The sequence below is a fragment of the Lissotriton helveticus genome, chromosome 1_1 (assembly GCF_964261635.1).
Source record: "Lissotriton helveticus chromosome 1_1, aLisHel1.1, whole genome shotgun sequence".
NCBI lineage: Eukaryota > Metazoa > Chordata > Amphibia > Caudata > Salamandridae > Lissotriton > Lissotriton helveticus.
The window spans coordinates 726,568,633-726,587,709 of record NC_136057.1 but is presented as its reverse complement, the minus strand read 5'-3'; the positions used below and the strand labels follow the sequence as shown (position 1 = coordinate 726,587,709).

The 19,077-nt window shown below is 44.4% G+C and overlaps 1 protein-coding gene across 1 annotated transcript in view; it reads right to left on the bottom strand.

Annotated features, from left to right (window-relative positions):
* Nucleotides 1–19,077, bottom strand: part of LOC144770636 (podocan-like) — a 77,027-nt gene that overhangs the window by 30,582 nt on the left and 27,368 nt on the right. The window contains exon 3 of the mRNA XM_078655334.1: nucleotides 17,744–18,464. Coding sequence (XP_078511460.1) covers nucleotides 17,744–18,464 — 721 coding nt within the window. The remainder of the gene's footprint in view (nucleotides 1–17,743; nucleotides 18,465–19,077) is intronic.

Genomic DNA, 19,077 nt, shown 5'->3' with positions numbered 1-19,077 from the left:
CTTGTTATCTAAAAGTGCCTCATGATCACCTGTTATTGTTAGTATTGGTATTACTGTTTTTACTATTATTAGGTACTTTTGTTATCTTCTACCCCTCTACTCTGTTTACCATTTAGTTTTTTTTCTTACTGCTGTTCCCCTTCCCCCCTTTTTTCCCCTTCTTCTCTCTTTTTCTTTCTTTCTTCTCCCCACAAAATGAAAAGTTATAAAAGCATTTTTTTCATTTGTATAGTGTTTTCCCCCTTTGGGGCTTTTCTTGTTATGATGGCACATTATTCTTCATAATTCTTTTGATTCCTGATGCTCTTCATTTCTGCTGTTGTACTGATGTTTTACATTGTCTTTTTTAATTCAATAAAGCTTTTCAAACTTAAAAAAAAACTATTAATCTTAATCAAGCAGCCAATCTCTATGGTATAACTAGGACTTTTTTTGTGCCAGAATACTCAATGATATTAGGAACAGGTATGCCCTTTTAGAAGATATTAGACCAGACAGCTTTAGAGTAGTCTTCCCCCCAATATTTTGACTGAATGCCTCATTTTTTGTTGAATTCTTTTTGTTGTCCTTATGACTTTGAACACTTTACCACTGCCAACCAGTGCCAAAGTGCATGTATCTCTCCCCTAAAACATGGTTTGATTGACTTATTCACAACTGGCATATTTAATTTACCTATATATGTTTTTAGTAGAGTGCACTACATATGCCCAAGGCTACTATTGGGCCTGCAACACTGATTGTGCCACCCACACAAGTAGTACTTTAAAAATGTCTCAGGCCCCTGCCATTGTAGAGCCTGCGTGTGCAGTTTATACTGCTATGTCAACTTAGCATTAAAAACCTTTGTGAGCTGTAAAATGGACTTTTATTAGATACTAGCAGCCCGCCCCAGCGTTGCCTGGGGCAGAAAGGGGCTGGGGCAGTACACCCGCTCCCGTTCCGACCCCCTCCCGCCCCGACTCCCTCCCGCCCCGACTCCTCCCGCCTGTCCCTCTGTGCACACCAGCCCCCCTCCCGCCTCCCGCCCGACTCCCTCCCGCCCTGACTCCCTCCCGCCCTGAGCCTTTACTTTACCTGTGCTGCCGCTCCTTCCAGCGATGTACACTTCACCGCCGCTCCTCTTCACCATGACGCGCCCGCGCTCCTCACTTCACCGCAGCTCCATGTCCGCCGCTCCTCCTCGTCATCACGCACGCGCAACGTCGCGGCCAGAGCAGCGTCGCGGCCGGCGCTACTTTCAGGGCACTACTTTTTTTTTTAAGTTATTTTTTTAAATGTACGTTTATTTTTTATTTTTTATAGCCTATGTCCATCTGCACACCCTGACAATTTCTACAATGTATCGGGTGTGTGGATTGGCGCTGTGGTTCCCGAGTTTACCTGGCTCAAAGGTGCATGTTCTCCCTTTATAATAGTATTATAGATAGGTCACCCCTAAGGTAAGCCATAGGTAGGCTATAGGGCAGGGTGCTCTGTAATCAAAAGGCAGGACAGGGACATTTAAGTTTTTCATGTTGTTGTAGTGAAAAACACCCCAAATCATTTATCATTACTGTGAGGCCTACCCCTCTCATAGGTTACTATTGGAAATTTCTTATTGCACTTATAAGGTTTATTTTCTTATTGAGAAGGATTGGCACTGTCCTGTTTCTTATCATTTAAATGGTAATGATAAATCCTCTTTACTGGTAAAGGCAAATTTATCGCTACCCTTTAAAAAATGCCACGTTTACAAAGATGGCATTTTTCTGCTCTTATCCCTGTGTGCCTCCGGCCTGTCTTCAATTCACGTCTGAGGTAGGTGACCGTTGGATTTTGTGCATTCTCTCTAGACAGCCATACACAAATTGAGCTTAGGTGTGAATGAGTGGCCTTTCACATTGTGATGGGATAATGTAATACGCTTTACACTTTCTCAGTAAAACTGTGCGTTCATTGGACAACATAAGCATCAAAACTGTGCAAGACTGATTTTACGCACACCATCAGGATATGTTGCCTTAGTCCTGGTAGCTCACAGTGCACAACCTTAACCCCTAACCAGTTAAGGTAACAGGTGGAGTATGCAACCTCAAAACATGACAACCCTGATTCCCCAAGGAAATTGTGGTAACAGATCTAAAACCTTTCCATTGAGTTACTCATACATACCCAAAGAAACACACAACATGGCATTCAATATTTATTGAAGTATAATGAGTCCTGAATAAAATACTTGTGCTTCAATAATCAATAGAAGGACACAGAATAGCGTGATCTGCATTACTAGGTGGTGAGTAAGATAAACAATTCAACCATTGTGCTATAACAGAGAATATATACTTGCATATAAGTAGTGTTACATTTTTTTGTCTTCCTATCTAGCGCTACCTAAACTTGTGTGCCTAGGATGGACTAATCTGCCAGGGTCCCTGTAGAGTTGTCTAGCTCCCCCGTTACATGTGGATAAGTGTTATCAGGGAGCCCGTCTTGGTGGTGAGCTGGGCTTCCTCACTCACAATAGGTAGACAGGTATCATATGGGCTGGAATTTTGGCATGGGGCGACCTCACCAAGCCAGAGAAATTCTCCTCTAACTAAAAAAAGGAGTGATGTTGTTGATATAACAAACATCACCCAGGTTGCCATGCCTAAGTCCCAGTCATACTGCCATTATTGATTCTGCCTGATAATGCTGTCGCTGAGAGAACAAAAATAAACATTATTTTGTGCAGTGAAATTTAGGTTTAGTAGAGAATGTTCAAGAATCTGATAATGTGCTTTTGAAGAAGTGTAAATGTAAGCAGAGTTATTTCAAGGAACATTACCTGTACAAGCATGCAATCAAAAAGTGTGTCAAATATCAACGTTCAAAAAAATATGTCAAGTTTCAACATAGGCATGAAAAATGGTAGTTTTCCTGCCCGGGTCTAATGTGACCACATGACAGTGGGAGGGAGGAGCTGATACACCTGAATAGGCTGTGTCCTGTCCCCACACAAATGGCAGCATACACCCCTGTAATGAGTCTGGAGCCAGAGTTGGGAGGGATGACCTCTGTGAACTTCAAAGTCACTCTTTGAAGTCCTCTCCACTTCAAATGCACAATTGGGTATAAGTACTGGGTCTCTGACCCTACCAAGGTAGACAACGCTGGACTTGTGAAAAACTCTACTGAGGGAAGGACTGCTGTAATGCTATAAGGACTACCACTCTGCTGGACTGCTGCTCTGGAAGAACTGCATTTCTTCTGTGCTGCCCTGCTGCCTGCCACCTTCTTCCCTGCTGAGGAAGGACTGGACCCATCTCTCTTGAACCCAGTGTGACTCCAAGGGCTTGCTGGCTCGCCCCCTGTTCTAAGTCTCAGGGACATAAAAGACTTTTCATCACCTGCAACAGCACCTGACTTTGCTTGCTGCAAGTCTTGCCCTGCCAAGTGGTGCTAATCCAGTCCTGGACCCTTGGAAGTGGATATAAAGTGCTGCAACTGCAAAAAATCCATGCATCGACAATGTTGTGACGATCAAACTGCCGCATCTCCCTTGACCTTGAAACATTGCCACTGCTGGACAGACTGTGGACTTCGTATCCCCAACAGCCCGGCGCATCGCCTCCAGTTTACGATGCATTACTTACATCCTTCGCCTCAACGATGATGCATCTCTGATTTGCGTGGCTCAATGACAACGCATTGCCTTCAATCCAGCAGTTCGACGCCAATGCATCGCCTCTTTGCTTTACGCATCTCAACTCCATCGACAATGCAGCTCAGGTACTTTTGGGTGGGCCAAGATTGGCCCCTGTATCGGACCCGCTCTCGCAGTTGGCCTGAACGTTTGGATTTACCCTGGCCATGCTCACCAGATGCCCCCTATTTTAATGTATTCTTTAAAAATTCAGAATTCCAGATATACTTATTGGATTTTTGTCATTTTTATCTCATTTTGTTCATAAAAATATGTTATTTTTCTGAACTAGGTTGGAGTCTTTTGTGGTGTTATTACTGTGTTACTGTTTGAAGTGTTGCACAAATACTTTCCAAATTGCCTGTTAAAGTAAGTCTCCCTGCTCTGTGCCAAGCTACCAGAGGGTGAGCACAGGTTAATTTATGGTGTGTATTAGACTTATCCTCAATAGGATTGTAGTTTCTTCTTGAACGGGGTGCATACCTCTGCCAACTAGAAACTCCATTTCTGACACTGACAAAGAGGTTTTAGCTCTGTGGCAGAGGAGTAAAGGGGACTACATAAATATTCCATCACTACCATGTGGGAGGAGTTGATTTTCTCCTAAAAAGACTGTCAGAAGTATGACACTAGACCCTTTTAAATGGAAATTATTGTGCAAATGTATATGAGCATTGCATACACTACTCCACAGAGTCAAACCTTGCTCATGATTAGATATGTTCCTTGTTAGTTGCACTTCCCAGCTATTTATTGGTGGCTTTCTTCCCTATTTTGTGTTGTCCTTTCCCTGGAGCATAGCTGTTTTACCCGTGCATTTGATTAGCTATTGTTTAGCCTTCCACAACTGACACAATGGAACTACTTTTTGCGTTTTTGCTTTTTTTAAATTACATTACTCCATGGGAGTACATGTCTATCCAGAGCATGTTTACACTCTTTACTTTCATCCTTCTGACTCCACCATCTCTCCTCTCCTGCCCCCCACAACCCAAATGCTCGCCCTCCTTGGTTTAAAGTATTTCAGCCAGAGGGACCACTTGTTATCACAGCACTTCGGGATTAGTGGGATTAGTCCAGCCCGAACTGCCAAGCCATGCCTTCCCTGGACCGGAAACAAGCTTACGAGGACCGGTTTCTGGCATTTCAGTCGTCTTCAGCCCGGCTTGCTTGAATCCAGTGGCAAAGTGAGCAAGGGACTCACGTCTGAGCATACCCTGCCAACTTATGGCGAACAAAGTGGTACAAAAGGGGGTGGTGATGGACGGAGCATCTGAACCAATCAAACACTCACACCCAGTCAACAGATCTGGGTTTAATCCATCACCGTTCTTTAGCCCACTCTGCCACCCCAGTTCAGACATGGCCATGTGCAAATCAGTCTGACCCTGTGCCTCATGTTACTTCTCTTGGCTTTTATCGGTTCAGCCTGGGGGTATTTGGATCGGGTCGCACTGTTTTGTTTTGTCAGGGTGTTTGCGCTGGTAGATTGGGCGATTGACGTTTAATCCGTGCTTCATAGGGAGGGGCAATTCGCTTTGTCAAAGATGGCGGCCTACTGCATTGAGAATCGGTTTTGTTTTGCTCTGTTCACTGCGAGCTCTCTTCCACCGGCCCGGGGGTAAGTCGGAGGTTAGCCGCTTGGTGCCCTGATCTTTTCTGGTCTCCTGATCGTGTCCCCCGTCCCCTAATAAGTCGCACTGTGTCTTGGTCAGATGGTGCTCCCGGGGCCCACCTTTTCTGTGCGAGGTGCCACTTTTTGTTTCCCCTCCGAGGGGGACCGGGATGTTTGCCGGTGGTGTGATCCACTTGTCTGAGCCGCCGAGTTGACTTTTTGCCCCAACAGCACTCCCGCTGTTTTTTACGCCCTACCGATAGTCGGTATGCTCGCTCTGCACAGGGTCTCCTTTACCCTAAGATGGCGGCCCCCAGCGTAGACTATCGGTTTCGGTTTCCCTTGTTTATTGCGGGCAGCCCTGCAAGTTCGAAGGTGTAGGGGGAGAGGCAGTGGCAGTATGCGGGGGAAGTTCTTGTTTCTTTGGTGCACTAACCTTGACTGGCAGTGTTTCTGAATGCCTCGATCTTCCGATGCCTCACCCCGTGGGTAGTTAGTTGCTCCGGACCATCCTCTTCAAAGTGTGGGCGCCATCTTAGTTTTGCGGTCCTTCGGGGTGCCAGGAAGCTAACAGTATCTTTTCATTGCTTCTGCCTCCTCTGGTGGTGTCTATTCCCCGCTATTTCTTACACTGAGCATTCCGATTGGCAGACCGTGGTTTCCACGAGCATCAGGGTGGCGGTTGAAGGTTATTTCGTTTGGTTCCTCTCAGGGAGATGCGGAGCTCTGGATTCAGGCAAGCTGCCACATTGTTGTCCAAGCCACGCCCCCCTAGATGCAATCGTTCTGACCCCGGTGTTGACCATAGGACGCTTGATAACGTTCTGGTGAGGTGAAAGAAGACCGACTATATGTTAAGAGTGTTAGTATGGTAGTAAGTGTACGCGAAATGTTGGGCGGGTGAAAGTGAACAAATAAAGTAATCTGAACGGGTGTAAATACTTAACGCACAAGTTGTATAAACTCTCTTTGATTCAATATTAAACAGATAAATCAGAGCAATATTCAGGTAAGTACGTGGTACAATCATATAGAAAAGGGAATCAGTAGGATAAAGCTAATATACAGTGTTTACAGTATATGATACGAGTGACATGACATGTAAAGTCCGTGATGCAGCCAAGATGAAGTGGCTAAAATATTACCAGAAAGCGATTAAAAGAAATAAAAACAAATGTGAGCTGCTATACAAGCAAAACTGCAATACAATACTGCACTAAAAAAAGAAGGGAGTGCAGTGATAAGTGGGAAACTCTGTTGAAGGTGACAATGGAGAGGGTGTCAACTTTCTATTATGGGAGACTTAGAAACCAAAAATTTACTATAATATTAAAGGTGTCAGCGTATATATCAGGTCTGTAAAGAGTGTGAATGTCATGGTGGTATCCTAGCCTGCTGTGCAGCTAATTTAGTGTTTCGGAAGTTTGATAAAAGCAGTCACATCTGTCAGCTAGGAAGAAAAGTATATTGAAACATGCTAGAAGAATACAGAAGATCTCAGAGGAAAATACAAGTGTACCAAAGAAGAAAGGTGATAAATACATTACGTGAAAATGAATTAAGAAGAGAGAACATCAGTTACAGGACAGTGTATCCCATCAGTAAATGAAAACTCGAGAGTGATGAGACAATCTGTGGACTTAGATAGAAAATATGAAATAAAAGATAAATGCATATATCATAGGTAACACAGGAACTCCATCCGGTCATTGAGACCATGGGGTTTCATAGAGTTCAAAAAAGTGATCCAGTAATTCTCTCGTTGTAAAAGACGGTTGTTATTGTCTCTTCCTTCAAGTTTTTCTACGGTTTCTAAAATGGTGAATTTCAACTGGCTTATATTGTGATTTTGTTCCACAAAGTGGGCGGCCACTACAGATTGAACATTGTTTGTACGTATGTTGCTCTTGTATTTTTTGTATGCAAGTTTTAAACTTTCTTTCAGTTTTGCCCACGTATACTAGGCGGACCAGCGGCACTTGCACCACTCTGTACCCAACACCCACGGCCCGAGTCCAGGTGGACCACTGACCCTGTGAAGTCTCCCCAGCAATCCTAACCTTGGATCCAGCATTGGATGACCTCTCCTGACCTCCCCCTTGACGCCTGCAGTCTCAACCTGAAGAGTCTCCCTGACCGGAGCTGGTGAGAAATACCTGACACCTAAAGACATCCCTGCACCTGAAGCCCCTGGCCTAGTAGTGCCCAACTGGTGTCCCAGTATCCCCCACTATCCAACTTACCTCTCCAGTCATGGGATTCCTATAGCGCGCCTTCAGAACCGAGCCTGCAGTCGTTTTCCCCAACCAAGGATGTCCATTAATTTCAACAGAGCACCCGACGCCTCCTTTGCACTCTGCACCCAGCCGTCCCTGTGCCGCTGGTGGTGCAGTCTAAGTGCTGTCTGTTGGCCTCTCCAGTGTGGACCTCAACCCCCAGGGACTGTGTCTCTGACCTGCATGTACTTACCTGTAACCGGTGCTTCTTCGCGGTTTCTCCAGCCTCTGTAGGATAACATTGGGCCCAGTGACCTCTGCTCCCAGCAGCCCTAGTGCCGCTGGTGGTGTAGTACCTACCTTGGTCTGACCCTTGCCCAGTTTTGGCCAAATCCCCTAGAGACTGAATCTCAAAAACGGTTACTTACCTGTAATTTACTCACCTGTATCTCCTCCCATAGGATTACATTGGTCTCTCACTGTATTTTACTAAGTGTGATTCTGAATACAAAATATATTTTTCTGTACTGAAAATTATTTCATGCACATGTATAGTATTGTTTGATGATATACAAACCTCTTGAAAGTATTTAATAAAAATCTACATCCCTGTAACTGAGTTCAACTTGCTTCCTAGAAATAAAAGTAACTAAAGTAATATTTTCTTTCACAAACATTGACCTGGAGTCAGTAATTGAGTGTGTGTTCCTGCCTTGTATGAGTATGTACACCAAATGCATTCACACTATCCTCTGATAAGCCTAACTGCTCAGCCCAGCTACCAGTAAATTGAGAGTAAGGCATTATCTACTTTAACCTGTGTCACACCTTTGGGGATGCACTGGACTCTGTGCACACTATACCTCTTTTTGGTTTAGTATATGCAGAGCCAGCTTCCTACAAGGAGCACCAATGAAACAGGGAGTTCCCTGAGAGAGGGTGCCGTGGTAGTAGGTGTCAGTGGTAGAGCCCCGCATTTTTGCCAGTTTATTCAGTAATCTGAAAAAAAACAAAAATGTCTCTATCACGTTCATCAGTGCTGGCACTGATTCTAGAAGGCAAGGAAGGACCACCAAAATGCCATTCACATAATAAAATGCTTTTCGCTCCCCTACTGATGTTGGTATTCCATGGATATCCAGAGTGGCATTAATGGCACTTGCCAGTGGCGTCAATCCTTTAAGGATTAGTAGGGAGATAGGGGACACCCCTGTCAGGTTCTCCACCAGACAGCAAAGTAATCAGAGGAAAACCCCCTGCAAGACACAGTTGTTGTGAGGGAAGAGTATAGCTACCAAACCTTGTCTATGAATGCTTTCTCCAACCACTTTGCTCCCATCACTCGAAACAAACAGCCACTCCACATGATAAATGCATTTTGTCCATAAAGGGAAACAAGGAGTTTCTCGTCTTCACCTTTATGTACCTGCCACAGGAGGTGAGACAGCAAGTGCAAATGATTTGCTGTGAATCTGCCAAGCACAAACACTACATGTGAAGGCTGTAATAGGAGTGAATATATACTTTAAGTCTAGTGGCCAGTACTTTTGCCAATTTTTTCATATTGACCTTTATGAGTGAGATGGGGCGGTAACTAGGGCATTGTATGGAATCCTTACCTGGCTTGGGGATCAGCGATAATCGCTCCCTATTGATTTTGGGGAGGGGACTGTGCCAGTGGCAATTTCTTTACATAGTTTGCCCAACAAAGGCACAAATAGGGGTTTGATGGTCAAGAGTGAGTGTCCATAAGGTTAGGTTTCCCATGAGCACCTTCTCTGCCTGGGTTGTGTCACGTGGGTCATTCGGGGCAGTAAGAAGTGTATCATCCGTGGTTATAATAGCCAGTATTGTCTTGTGGGATTGCATTTGCTTCAGCTGTGCCACTAAAGGAACATCCCACATTTTTCCATGTTCATTGTGCCACTTCTTCAATCTGAATAGAGCAGATTCTGCTTGGGATACATATTGATAATGCAGGTCGAACTTGGCTTTTAGCCTATGACCAACTTGACAAAGCCGAAGGAATGGATGAGTTTGGAAAGTGTGGGCAAGAAGCCGGTTTTATCCCTTACTGGAGAGTACATGGAGCCTTTTATGGGACAAATCTATCCAAGGGGGTCCCTCTATGTCATTAATAGGTGGAACACCAAAGATGTGTGTAACAGAATGGCAACTCCACCCTTTCTGCAGAGGAGATGTATGTTTTTTTCTGCTAGACTAAAGCGATGTGCCCACTCAATTCCGCCATAACTTATCATGTTCAGAATCTGTTAGGTACATTTCTTGAAGCAGTGACATTTCTGGGCATTGGTGCTTCAAGTAAGGAAACACTTTCTGTCTCTTAATAATTAATAAAATGTGTCAACCCATTCATGTTCAGGGAAACCATCCGCAATGGGCCTTGGGCCCCATAGGATACACAGGACATCAAGATGATGTAAATCAACACCAGTAAATGGGTGCCAGGGAAGAAGCATAACATAAGAAGACAGATGGTGTACTAAAGATCCTGTGTAGATGGCCCTACTATAGAGATTGTAAAATGGCCAAAATTAAACTTGTGTTTGTATAAGCTCCATCACCTCTACCATGCCTGATAACTCGAGCAACTATCACTGGTGATCAGGGGAAGGGAAAGCAGATGACAGTGGCCGAGGGCCCTGGATACTGAGAGGCCTATGAGAAGCAGTACAATTGGGGATATAAGCATGACGAGACAACCCGCGTAAAAAATATGTCCAACCGGGTCCCATGCAACGCCACATGTTAACAACAGGCAATAGAAACAATAAGAACCATATACCACCCACATGGTAAAAAAATGTAACATGCAAAATTAGAAACAATAACGAAAAAGCACCAAGAAAATATGACCAAGGCCATATGGATGCACACTCCACCTCAGGCTGCAGATGGCTAGTAGGCAATTCTTCAGCTTGGCAGAGCCTCGGAGGGCCGGAGCAGCAGCTACGACCCAATGTGAACCCTCTGTTGAACCCTCACGGTGCAACATGTCCCTAAGGCACAAGAACCCACAGGCACCCATCATATCCTCGAAGTCCCAGTAGATGGATAGGCTCAGTGTCAGGCTGGGATCCAGTTTGTGAGACCTTAAGCTGTGATTTGCCTCTGGGGGCACAGCCCCTCTTCACAGTATTTTTCCCACTGCCTGAGGGCCATCATTGTTTAACTCTTTCCAATCTCCTCCGCTCATCTTGGTCCTTAGCTGATCGGTCTTCACTTGGTACAGTGGCAGGGCGTGGCTCACCAATTGTCTCCCTAATATCCTTGTAATTATTATCCAACATATCCAAGAAAAAAGCTCCAGCTCCTCTTGGTCATCATATTCCTGCGAAATTAGCATCACAGCAGGTTCCAGTACCCATAACGAATTTCACATTTCCGAAGATGTGGCCTCAGAGACAGGAGCTGCCATCTCAGAAAGTTGATTGGTTGCGAGAAGTCAGCTGAAATAAAAATTTGGTGGGTGTCATGTTGGTAGGGCCATGTTTCCGTGCCACTGATGTAATTTTCTGTACCTGTTGATGATTTAGAAGGCACACCAAGATAGACTTGGGGCGCTGCGAAGATGAAGAAGTGTGAGACCTAACACTGTGAGTCTGTGGTATCTCCAGCTGCGGTACAAACGACAGGTCAAGGAACTTTTGCAGGAAGTTACAGAAAAATGGAGTCATGGGTGACCCATCTTTCTTTTCCTGTACTCCGGTAATACGAATATTGTCATGCCTGCTCCTATTCTCCAAGTCAACCAACTTCCGTCGCAGTTCACAGATCTCCAAGGGCCAGTCTGAGATGGAGTCAATACGGGCTTCAACATCTGAGACTTAAACATCTGTCATGTCAAGGCAGTGCTGAAAGGAGGCAATAAATTAACCGAGTGATTGTACATCAATGGCTGTTTCTGAGACAGCTTCATTGATCAAACCTAAGGATACCTTAATTTTGGAGAGCTCCCGGAGTAAAGTGTCCATTGCTGATAGTGATATGGCTGCAGGATCCTGCACTATGGCTCCCATAGGGGAGGACACCGCCAATTTTGAGTTACAGACAGTCTTTGAAAAGATGACTTGGTGGGTAGACTTGGACTAAACTTGTGCAGGCGACCCACCAGCTGAAAAGCGGTAAGGACTTGTTAAGCAACCCAGAGGGAAACAGTTCCTGATCCAAACACTCCCCAAGATTGAAGAACACCCTCCAGAGTTCAACCAATGACAAGTGTTGCACCTCCTGACCACAGCAGATGCGGGAGAGGCCCCAGCGGGGCAAATGGCCAGATGGGAGGCTGACCGGGAAAATCCAGAAACAGTGTTGGCCGCAGGCAGCCACGAGATCCAAGTGTCCGCACACCCCTACTCACCAGATCAAGCTATGTGTGTACTATATGTGTGTCTGAAGTTAGGGCTATACTCCCCAGCGGCTGGGACACATACATGCAAATTAGAACAGTGAGGGCCTCACCTCACAGGTATCCAGTTACATCTGGGACATCAGGGACCATTGTAAGAGCCAAATGTCCACACACAAGTAGGCCAAACACTCCGTCAGCGCTAGTCCCAAGTCAAACTGTGAAAGGAGGAGCATTGTTAGCTACAGAAACGTCAACCAAAAGAAATCCCAGCCTTGGTGAGAAAGTGATCTCCTTCACGAAGAGCTATAAATCATCACAGCGACCTTCTGCACAAAGAAAAAGAGGATCAACATGAAGGTTATCCAGTGCTGTGCACCTACAAATGACAGCAAAGAAGAGGATAAAGAGCACTTATACAACAGACTTCACTCCAACCCTGTGAATGCCTTGAGAGAGATATCACCATACTGATGGGGTACCTCAAGGCCAAGATTGGAAGTGATAGCACTGAGTATACAGAAGTCATGGGCAACCATGGGATTGGAGTCCTGAGCAGTCTGGTAGTGTATTCCCACACAAAAGAATACACAGGGCAATATGGGTGTCACAAGGCCATTCAACAGAGAATCAAATTGACCATGTCTGAACTGCCAAGAAGTTATAGAGATCCCTGCAGAATGTGAGAGTGATGAGAGCAGCAGACATGTAGTCAGACCATCATTGACGTGGTCAGACTAAAGATGAAGACAGTATAGATGGAACCAACAAACCAATGCCAGTGATTTAACACGACCTTCCTCAAATATGCTCAGAAATTGAGTGAATGCTCAGTAACCTTTAGTCCTGCAAGACCTAGAGGACAACAGAGACCCATTAGAAAGTAAATGAAAAAAGATCAAACAATTAGTGAAATCAACCTGCCAGGAGGTACCGGGTCCCCAAGAAACACCAGCATAAAGACTGGATTTCCACCGGAACTAACCTCAAAATCCAAGAGAGATGGGAAGAGAAAGCTACCATCAACACCAGCCACACAAGAGCAGAAAAAGAAAAAGAAAAAGCAAAAGCTCAAGGCGAATACACCAAAACCAACATGGAAGCAAAGACAAGCTTAAGAGCAGACAAACAAAGATTAATCGATGGTCGTGCCACAAAAGCCCAGGAAGTAGCAAGCCATGGAAATATGAAAGAAATCTTCGACATAACAAGAAAACTCTATAGAACACATAGCAAGCCAGGCGGATTTGTTAAAGACAAAGTTGGGAAGACAATCATGGGTAATGAAGGCCAGCAATGAAGATTGGTGGAGCACTTTGAAGGATTGCTGAACCAGTTCATACCGCCAGACATAGACCAGCTGACAAGTACTTGCCAACTGACTTCAGCAGACCAACAAAGGAAGAAATATGGCAAACCATCAAACATCTGGGGAATGAGAAGGTAGCACGACCTGACAACATTCCTTCATTGAAGACAGACATTGAAACATCAGTAGACATGCATTACCCCATGTTTGGAAGGATCAAGGAAGAGAAAAAGGTGCCATCATACTGGAAGGGGGGATATCTTATCAAGAGCCCCTAGAAAGGTGACCTGAGTAACTGCGCAAACTACTGAGGGATAACTCTTCTATCAACCTCAGGCAAAATGTTCAAAAAGTAATTCTGAACAGAATAAATGAACAAGTCGAAGCTCAGTTGCAAGACCAGCAAACAGCATCCGCAAACAAAAGATCCTGCACAGACCAGATTGTAACACTGATCATCATGATTGAGCTGTCGATTGAATGGAACTCCCCCATCTATGTTAACTTCATCGACTATGAGAAACAGCATGGACAGAGAGATTCTTTGGAAACTCCTCTACCACTGCTGTGTGAGAGAAAAACTTGTAAAAGTCATCAGGAACTCTTACGAGGGAATGACATGCAAGATGGTTCATGGAGAATAACTCACAGAAGCCTTCCAAGTGAAAAGCGGAGTCCTCCAGGATTGCTTGCTCTTGCCTTTTCTTTTCCTGTTGGCCATAAAATGGATCAGCAAGACACCCACAGCAAGGAGATGAAATGGGATGCAATGGACACCTTGGACACAGCTCAACGACCTAAACTTTGGAAATGACTGGACCCTACTCTCTCATGCACATTTGCAGTTGTAAGAGAACACTGAAAATGTGGCAGCCAAATCAGCACAACTTGGCTTCAACATCCAAGGGAAAAACTAAGATTCTGAAAACTGGCGTGGTCAGCACAACTGCAGTCCCTCTTGGAGAAGATGCACTGGAAGAGGTTGAGGCCGTCACATACCTGGGCAGTGTCATAGATAAGCAGGGATGCACTGACACCGGCATCACGGTAAGAATCGGCAAAGCAAGGGCTGCCTTCATTCAGCTAAAGAAGATCTGGAGCTCCAAGTACCTAACAATGCAAACTGAGATCAGACTATTCAACACCAACTTAAAATCAGTCCTTTTAGTTTGCTGCGTGATTGATAGTTGCACCTGCTAAATGCAACTATCAATCATGCAGCATCCAATGGTCTAATCATCAACCTAGAGAAGTAGAAGGTTATGCGATTCAACCCGAAAAAGAACACAACTGGGTTTCCCTGGTACCTGGCAGGTGCGCCCATGGACGTCATGGCTGATTATAAGTACCTAGGGGTGATACTTGACGAGAAAGGTACTTTTAAACCACAAACAAGCCATAAAACGGAGAGATAACTCAATAGCGGTAGCTCTGAAATCCCTCAAATTTAAAACTGCCGGGCCAAGCTTTAACCCCCTACTACAGGTTCTACAAAAAAGTTAATTCCAGCTATCACTTACGGGAGTGAGTGCCTCAGGGGTAAAGATGAGGATAGTTTGGAGCAAACCGTGTCGAGATCAGTAAGAATAATCTTCAGTCGTCTAAATTATGTCTCTCCTGCACAAATCAGGCTAGGGTTTGGTCTACAATCCCAAAAAATAGCTTGAAATGCTGCCTATGTGAAATGCTGGTTTAGGATCAGAAGCTCTGATCAAAGCTCTCTGAATTTTCACCTATGGAAAGGGATAAACTAAAGCAAAGCCTACACAGCAAGAGACTACCTGACAGCATCTATAAATCGTCTAGGCTTGAAGGAGCTCTGGGCAACTTCGGGAGCACAGAACAGCTTCAAGACTTTGATAAATAAGACAGTGAAAAGGCTGTCAGTAGTAGAGGACAAAGAAGCGCTCAGGGGAAGGTCTCATGGTTGGTGTGTGCTGCAGAGTTATACAAGCCCCGGCCCGCAACACTATCTGTGTGCTGGCTTCCGCAGGAGATTAAAAGAGAAATATCTCCGGTTTCGAATGGGAATCCTTCCTGTCCTGCTGCACCTTCCACCATAGAAGCGATTCGCAGAAATAACTAAGTGCCGTCTTCGCTGGAAAGCAGAAGAGAGCATCACGCACCTACTATGCACCTGACGCAGACTGGAGCCTGAACGATGTTTACTTTTTAAAACAGTTTTCAACATTAAGAGGATAAGAACCCGGAGACAATCAGTGAAGACTTGCTTTGGAGGATGAGATCTACAGCTGGCCTGCCGGTTCGTACAATTCATGGGGGCGGTAGAAGAGAAAATGAAGAGATCCGGTGCACCATAAACAGCTTCGAACACGGGCTCATCATCCCCTGGATTTGGCACTCTTTTACTGGGAAAACGCCTGACACAAAAAGCTTTCCTTTCAATACATCGAAAATAATCTTTTGTTAACTACTGGGCACTTGACACGCTATGGACCTGTAGCATCTCCATTATAAAATCTGACTACAAGGCTGCTATAAGATGCTACTAATTTTGTTATTTTTAGGTATATATGTAATCCATTGGTTCTATTCTATTCATGTCTTTTATGTTACATGTTTTGAACTAAGGACCGTCCAAAGCTCATCAGATGAATAGATATTTCATCAGAGCACCGTACAAGCCAGCTGAACAGGAAACGCTGGGTTAAGCTAAACTGTCCAATTGCTCTTTTTATTGTTGGTCTGCATAAATGATGACATTGTAGTTTTATTTTGATGAATTTTCGCCTTGAGTAATTTCTTTTTGTAAAGGTTTTTATTAATTTATACAATAAAAATTTACTTACTTACTTGCTTACTTACAGTCTTTTTGTATGGAGTAGAAACTTGGATGACAAACAGTGACCACCACCAACAAAGTTGAGACCTTCATCAACACCTGTCTGAGAAAAATCCTCTGAATGGTCTGGCCAAACACCTTAACCAATAACAACCTTTGACAACAGAGTTTCCAACTCCCTTCTCATGAAGAAATCATGAAAAGACTTTGGGGCTGTATAGATCTCACCTTCCACAAGCTCACATCAAACACCAGCAGGCAAGCCCAGACCTGGAACTCTCGAGGGAAAAGTAAAAGAGAAAGGCCAAGAAACAATTGGCGCTGAGACCTAAAAGGATGACTACAAAGAAATGGGTTACACCTGGAGAGTACTGGTTGATAGCCCATACACCAACAGGGTTCGTAGTCATAAGTATGTAAGCTCCAACTGTTGAACAAGACTCCCCCCTCAGTGCCGGTGAGAAACTCAAAGCCATGCCAGGTGAACAATGTGACAAGGGCCATGTAATTTGAAATAGGACAGGAGAGTCTGACCCGTGTAGGAGAGCCAGGCCACCATGCGCCAGCTGGTTGTATCGGTTGGTTAAAATGAAGGCAGTCAGTCAGCCACATCCTATATGGCAGCACGCTGATCCCCGTCTAGCAGCCACGAGGTCCAGTGTCCCCGGAGTGGGGCTGCTTGTGACGGCAAGGTGGACCAGGGCCCTCAGGTCGGGTGCACCCCCCACAGCTGAAAGGGTGTCTCTGATCTCACGAGGTCTCTCACCACTCTTGCTCTGACAAAACCAGTAGTGAGGATGGTGCAGCCTAGAAATCGCCATTCAAGGGTCGCATGCTGCTTTCGCCAGCTCCTGCAGCACAGGTGGCCAGTTGCCCACCCCATCCACTAAGTCCTCCACTCACGGCCTAAAGATATGATGGGCATAGGCCCCAGCATCTGCGGCCTTGTGCCGGGGTATGGCAGTTGAACCCCCGTCGAAGCCCCTCCCTCCCACCTGGTTCTGTGCTCTGGATACGCTCAGTCAGACATGGCGCCGAGGGGCTTGGGTGAGAGCCTGGCAAATGTGAACTGCGGGGCATCCGTTAATCATGGACCAGGGTCCAATCGGCCTGGACCGCTAGACTGCTAACTCCATTCTCCTCTGTGGCAAGCTTCCCCTGCCCCCTCCCCACCCCCCACCAAACTAATCTTGCAGGCTTTCTTACTCCCTTCATAAAGAGATCCAGCATTACATTAATCAAAGATTTCCATTTCCATTTCCATTTAGATAACTTAATTCACTTTGACTGCTGCTGGTCTCACTCAGGCTGTTTCTTTATCTACCATTAGAATGGGCACTTACTTTTCCTGTTTTTTAGAAATGAACAAAAATGTTTTTACAGTTCAGGCAACAGAACTGGATGATATGAAGCACATATTCGAACCATAAAATGTTACATTATGTTTTGATGAAATCTGTTTTACAGATGTATGTAACGTTTTAAGCCATGTAAAATCCCATGCCCGTTGTTCTATGGAACTGTAATAATATTTTAGTTATTTGTGAGAATAAAACTTGTCCCAGGGGTGATTCCCCACTAGTATCCCACTGACACATTACGCTTATTTTATATATTCATCCTCTTGATTTTTTTCTTTTTTAGCTTTTATAATTTTTACAAGTTTAATGAATTACGAGTAACAATGTATTTTGTTTTGTTTTTGGTTTTAAAATACAGATTTTTACCGTTCAACAATGTATTTCTGCTTGTCAGATTTCTTACCTTCCATAGCAGGCACATTCTGGTGGACAATAATTATCTTCAAAGTATGGCACATATTCTTTCGACTTGGGTCCTTTTTTTTGCTTGCCATGTTTGCCTTCTTTCCTCATATTATTTATTGCTTTATTACCTTTATTGTGATTTTCGGGCATGTTTTCTCTCAAATATTTGGCCGCAGTTTTGTTTTTCTTTGTCAATATTTTCTTTTTCCTTTGGAGATCTTTCCTTTTAGCTTTTATAATTGAAAGCAATGCTTTCGTCTTCTTTTTCTCAGATTCGTCTTCAGACCCAGAGTTCCTAAATTGTACTTTTTTGAGATGTGAATTAGTCATAGTCTCGAGTACTTCGCCAGGAACATTGTTATCTTTTTCCATGCCAGGAAAGCTGACAACATTGTCATTGGGGAGCTGCTCCCTTTTTTGCATGTTCACATTAGTGTTGTTCATGCTAAGATCCGCTTGGTCTATTGTTTTTTGTGTGAATGGAAGAAGGCTATCATTCAATAAAATTTCCATGGAGGTTGTGTCTTCTTTAGAAATTGATTCTGGTGTGCTGTATGAAATAGATTCTATCTCTTGCATAGAATGTGCTGTGCTCAGGACTTCCTCAACTTCAAAAATAATACGTGATGTTGTTTTTTTTTCTTTATCCCAGGTCGGTAGCGCTGGAAAGGTCTCATTTACATTTGCCGTCACGTGTTCTGCTTCAGTAACTGGTTTGCCTGTTTAAAACAAATAGTCTCAATATGCCATAGGAGTCACAATAATAATTTAACAAAAAACACTTCGTATCATATTTATCGTCAATATATTTAATATATTTACTGTACAATGCTCACTAATTTGGGTCCTTGTAAATTCATTTTATAACTACAATTATTTTGTAAAAGAAATTCGTTCTGCACATATTTTCATGTTTGAAGTGTGGCAATGTGTCCATGCACAAAATACCTCTTTCATTTACTAATTTTACTGTCCAAGGAGTTTTTATATCGGACACCAGGGGTCGTTTTATGGAAGAAAAAGCATTTGCGCCCGGTTTGCGCCTCCCCGGGGCACTTTGGTATTACAGAAGGGGGCACAGACGCTTGTGCATCTCCTCCTGTAATACTGATAACACTGGTGCGCAGACAGTGCCAGTGCTCCCTCAAGAGGGCGTTCCCTCATTTGCTTGGGGGCCTGATCCCATACAAATGAAGGAATCCCTTTGCCTCTGCGCCTGCACTGTATTTCAGAAACAGGCAAAGAGGCAAAGAAGCTCCCAGGAGCACATTGTCTGTGTACCACCTAAAAGATGGTGCACTTTCAGATTGTGGCCCTCTGGAGGGGGCAAAG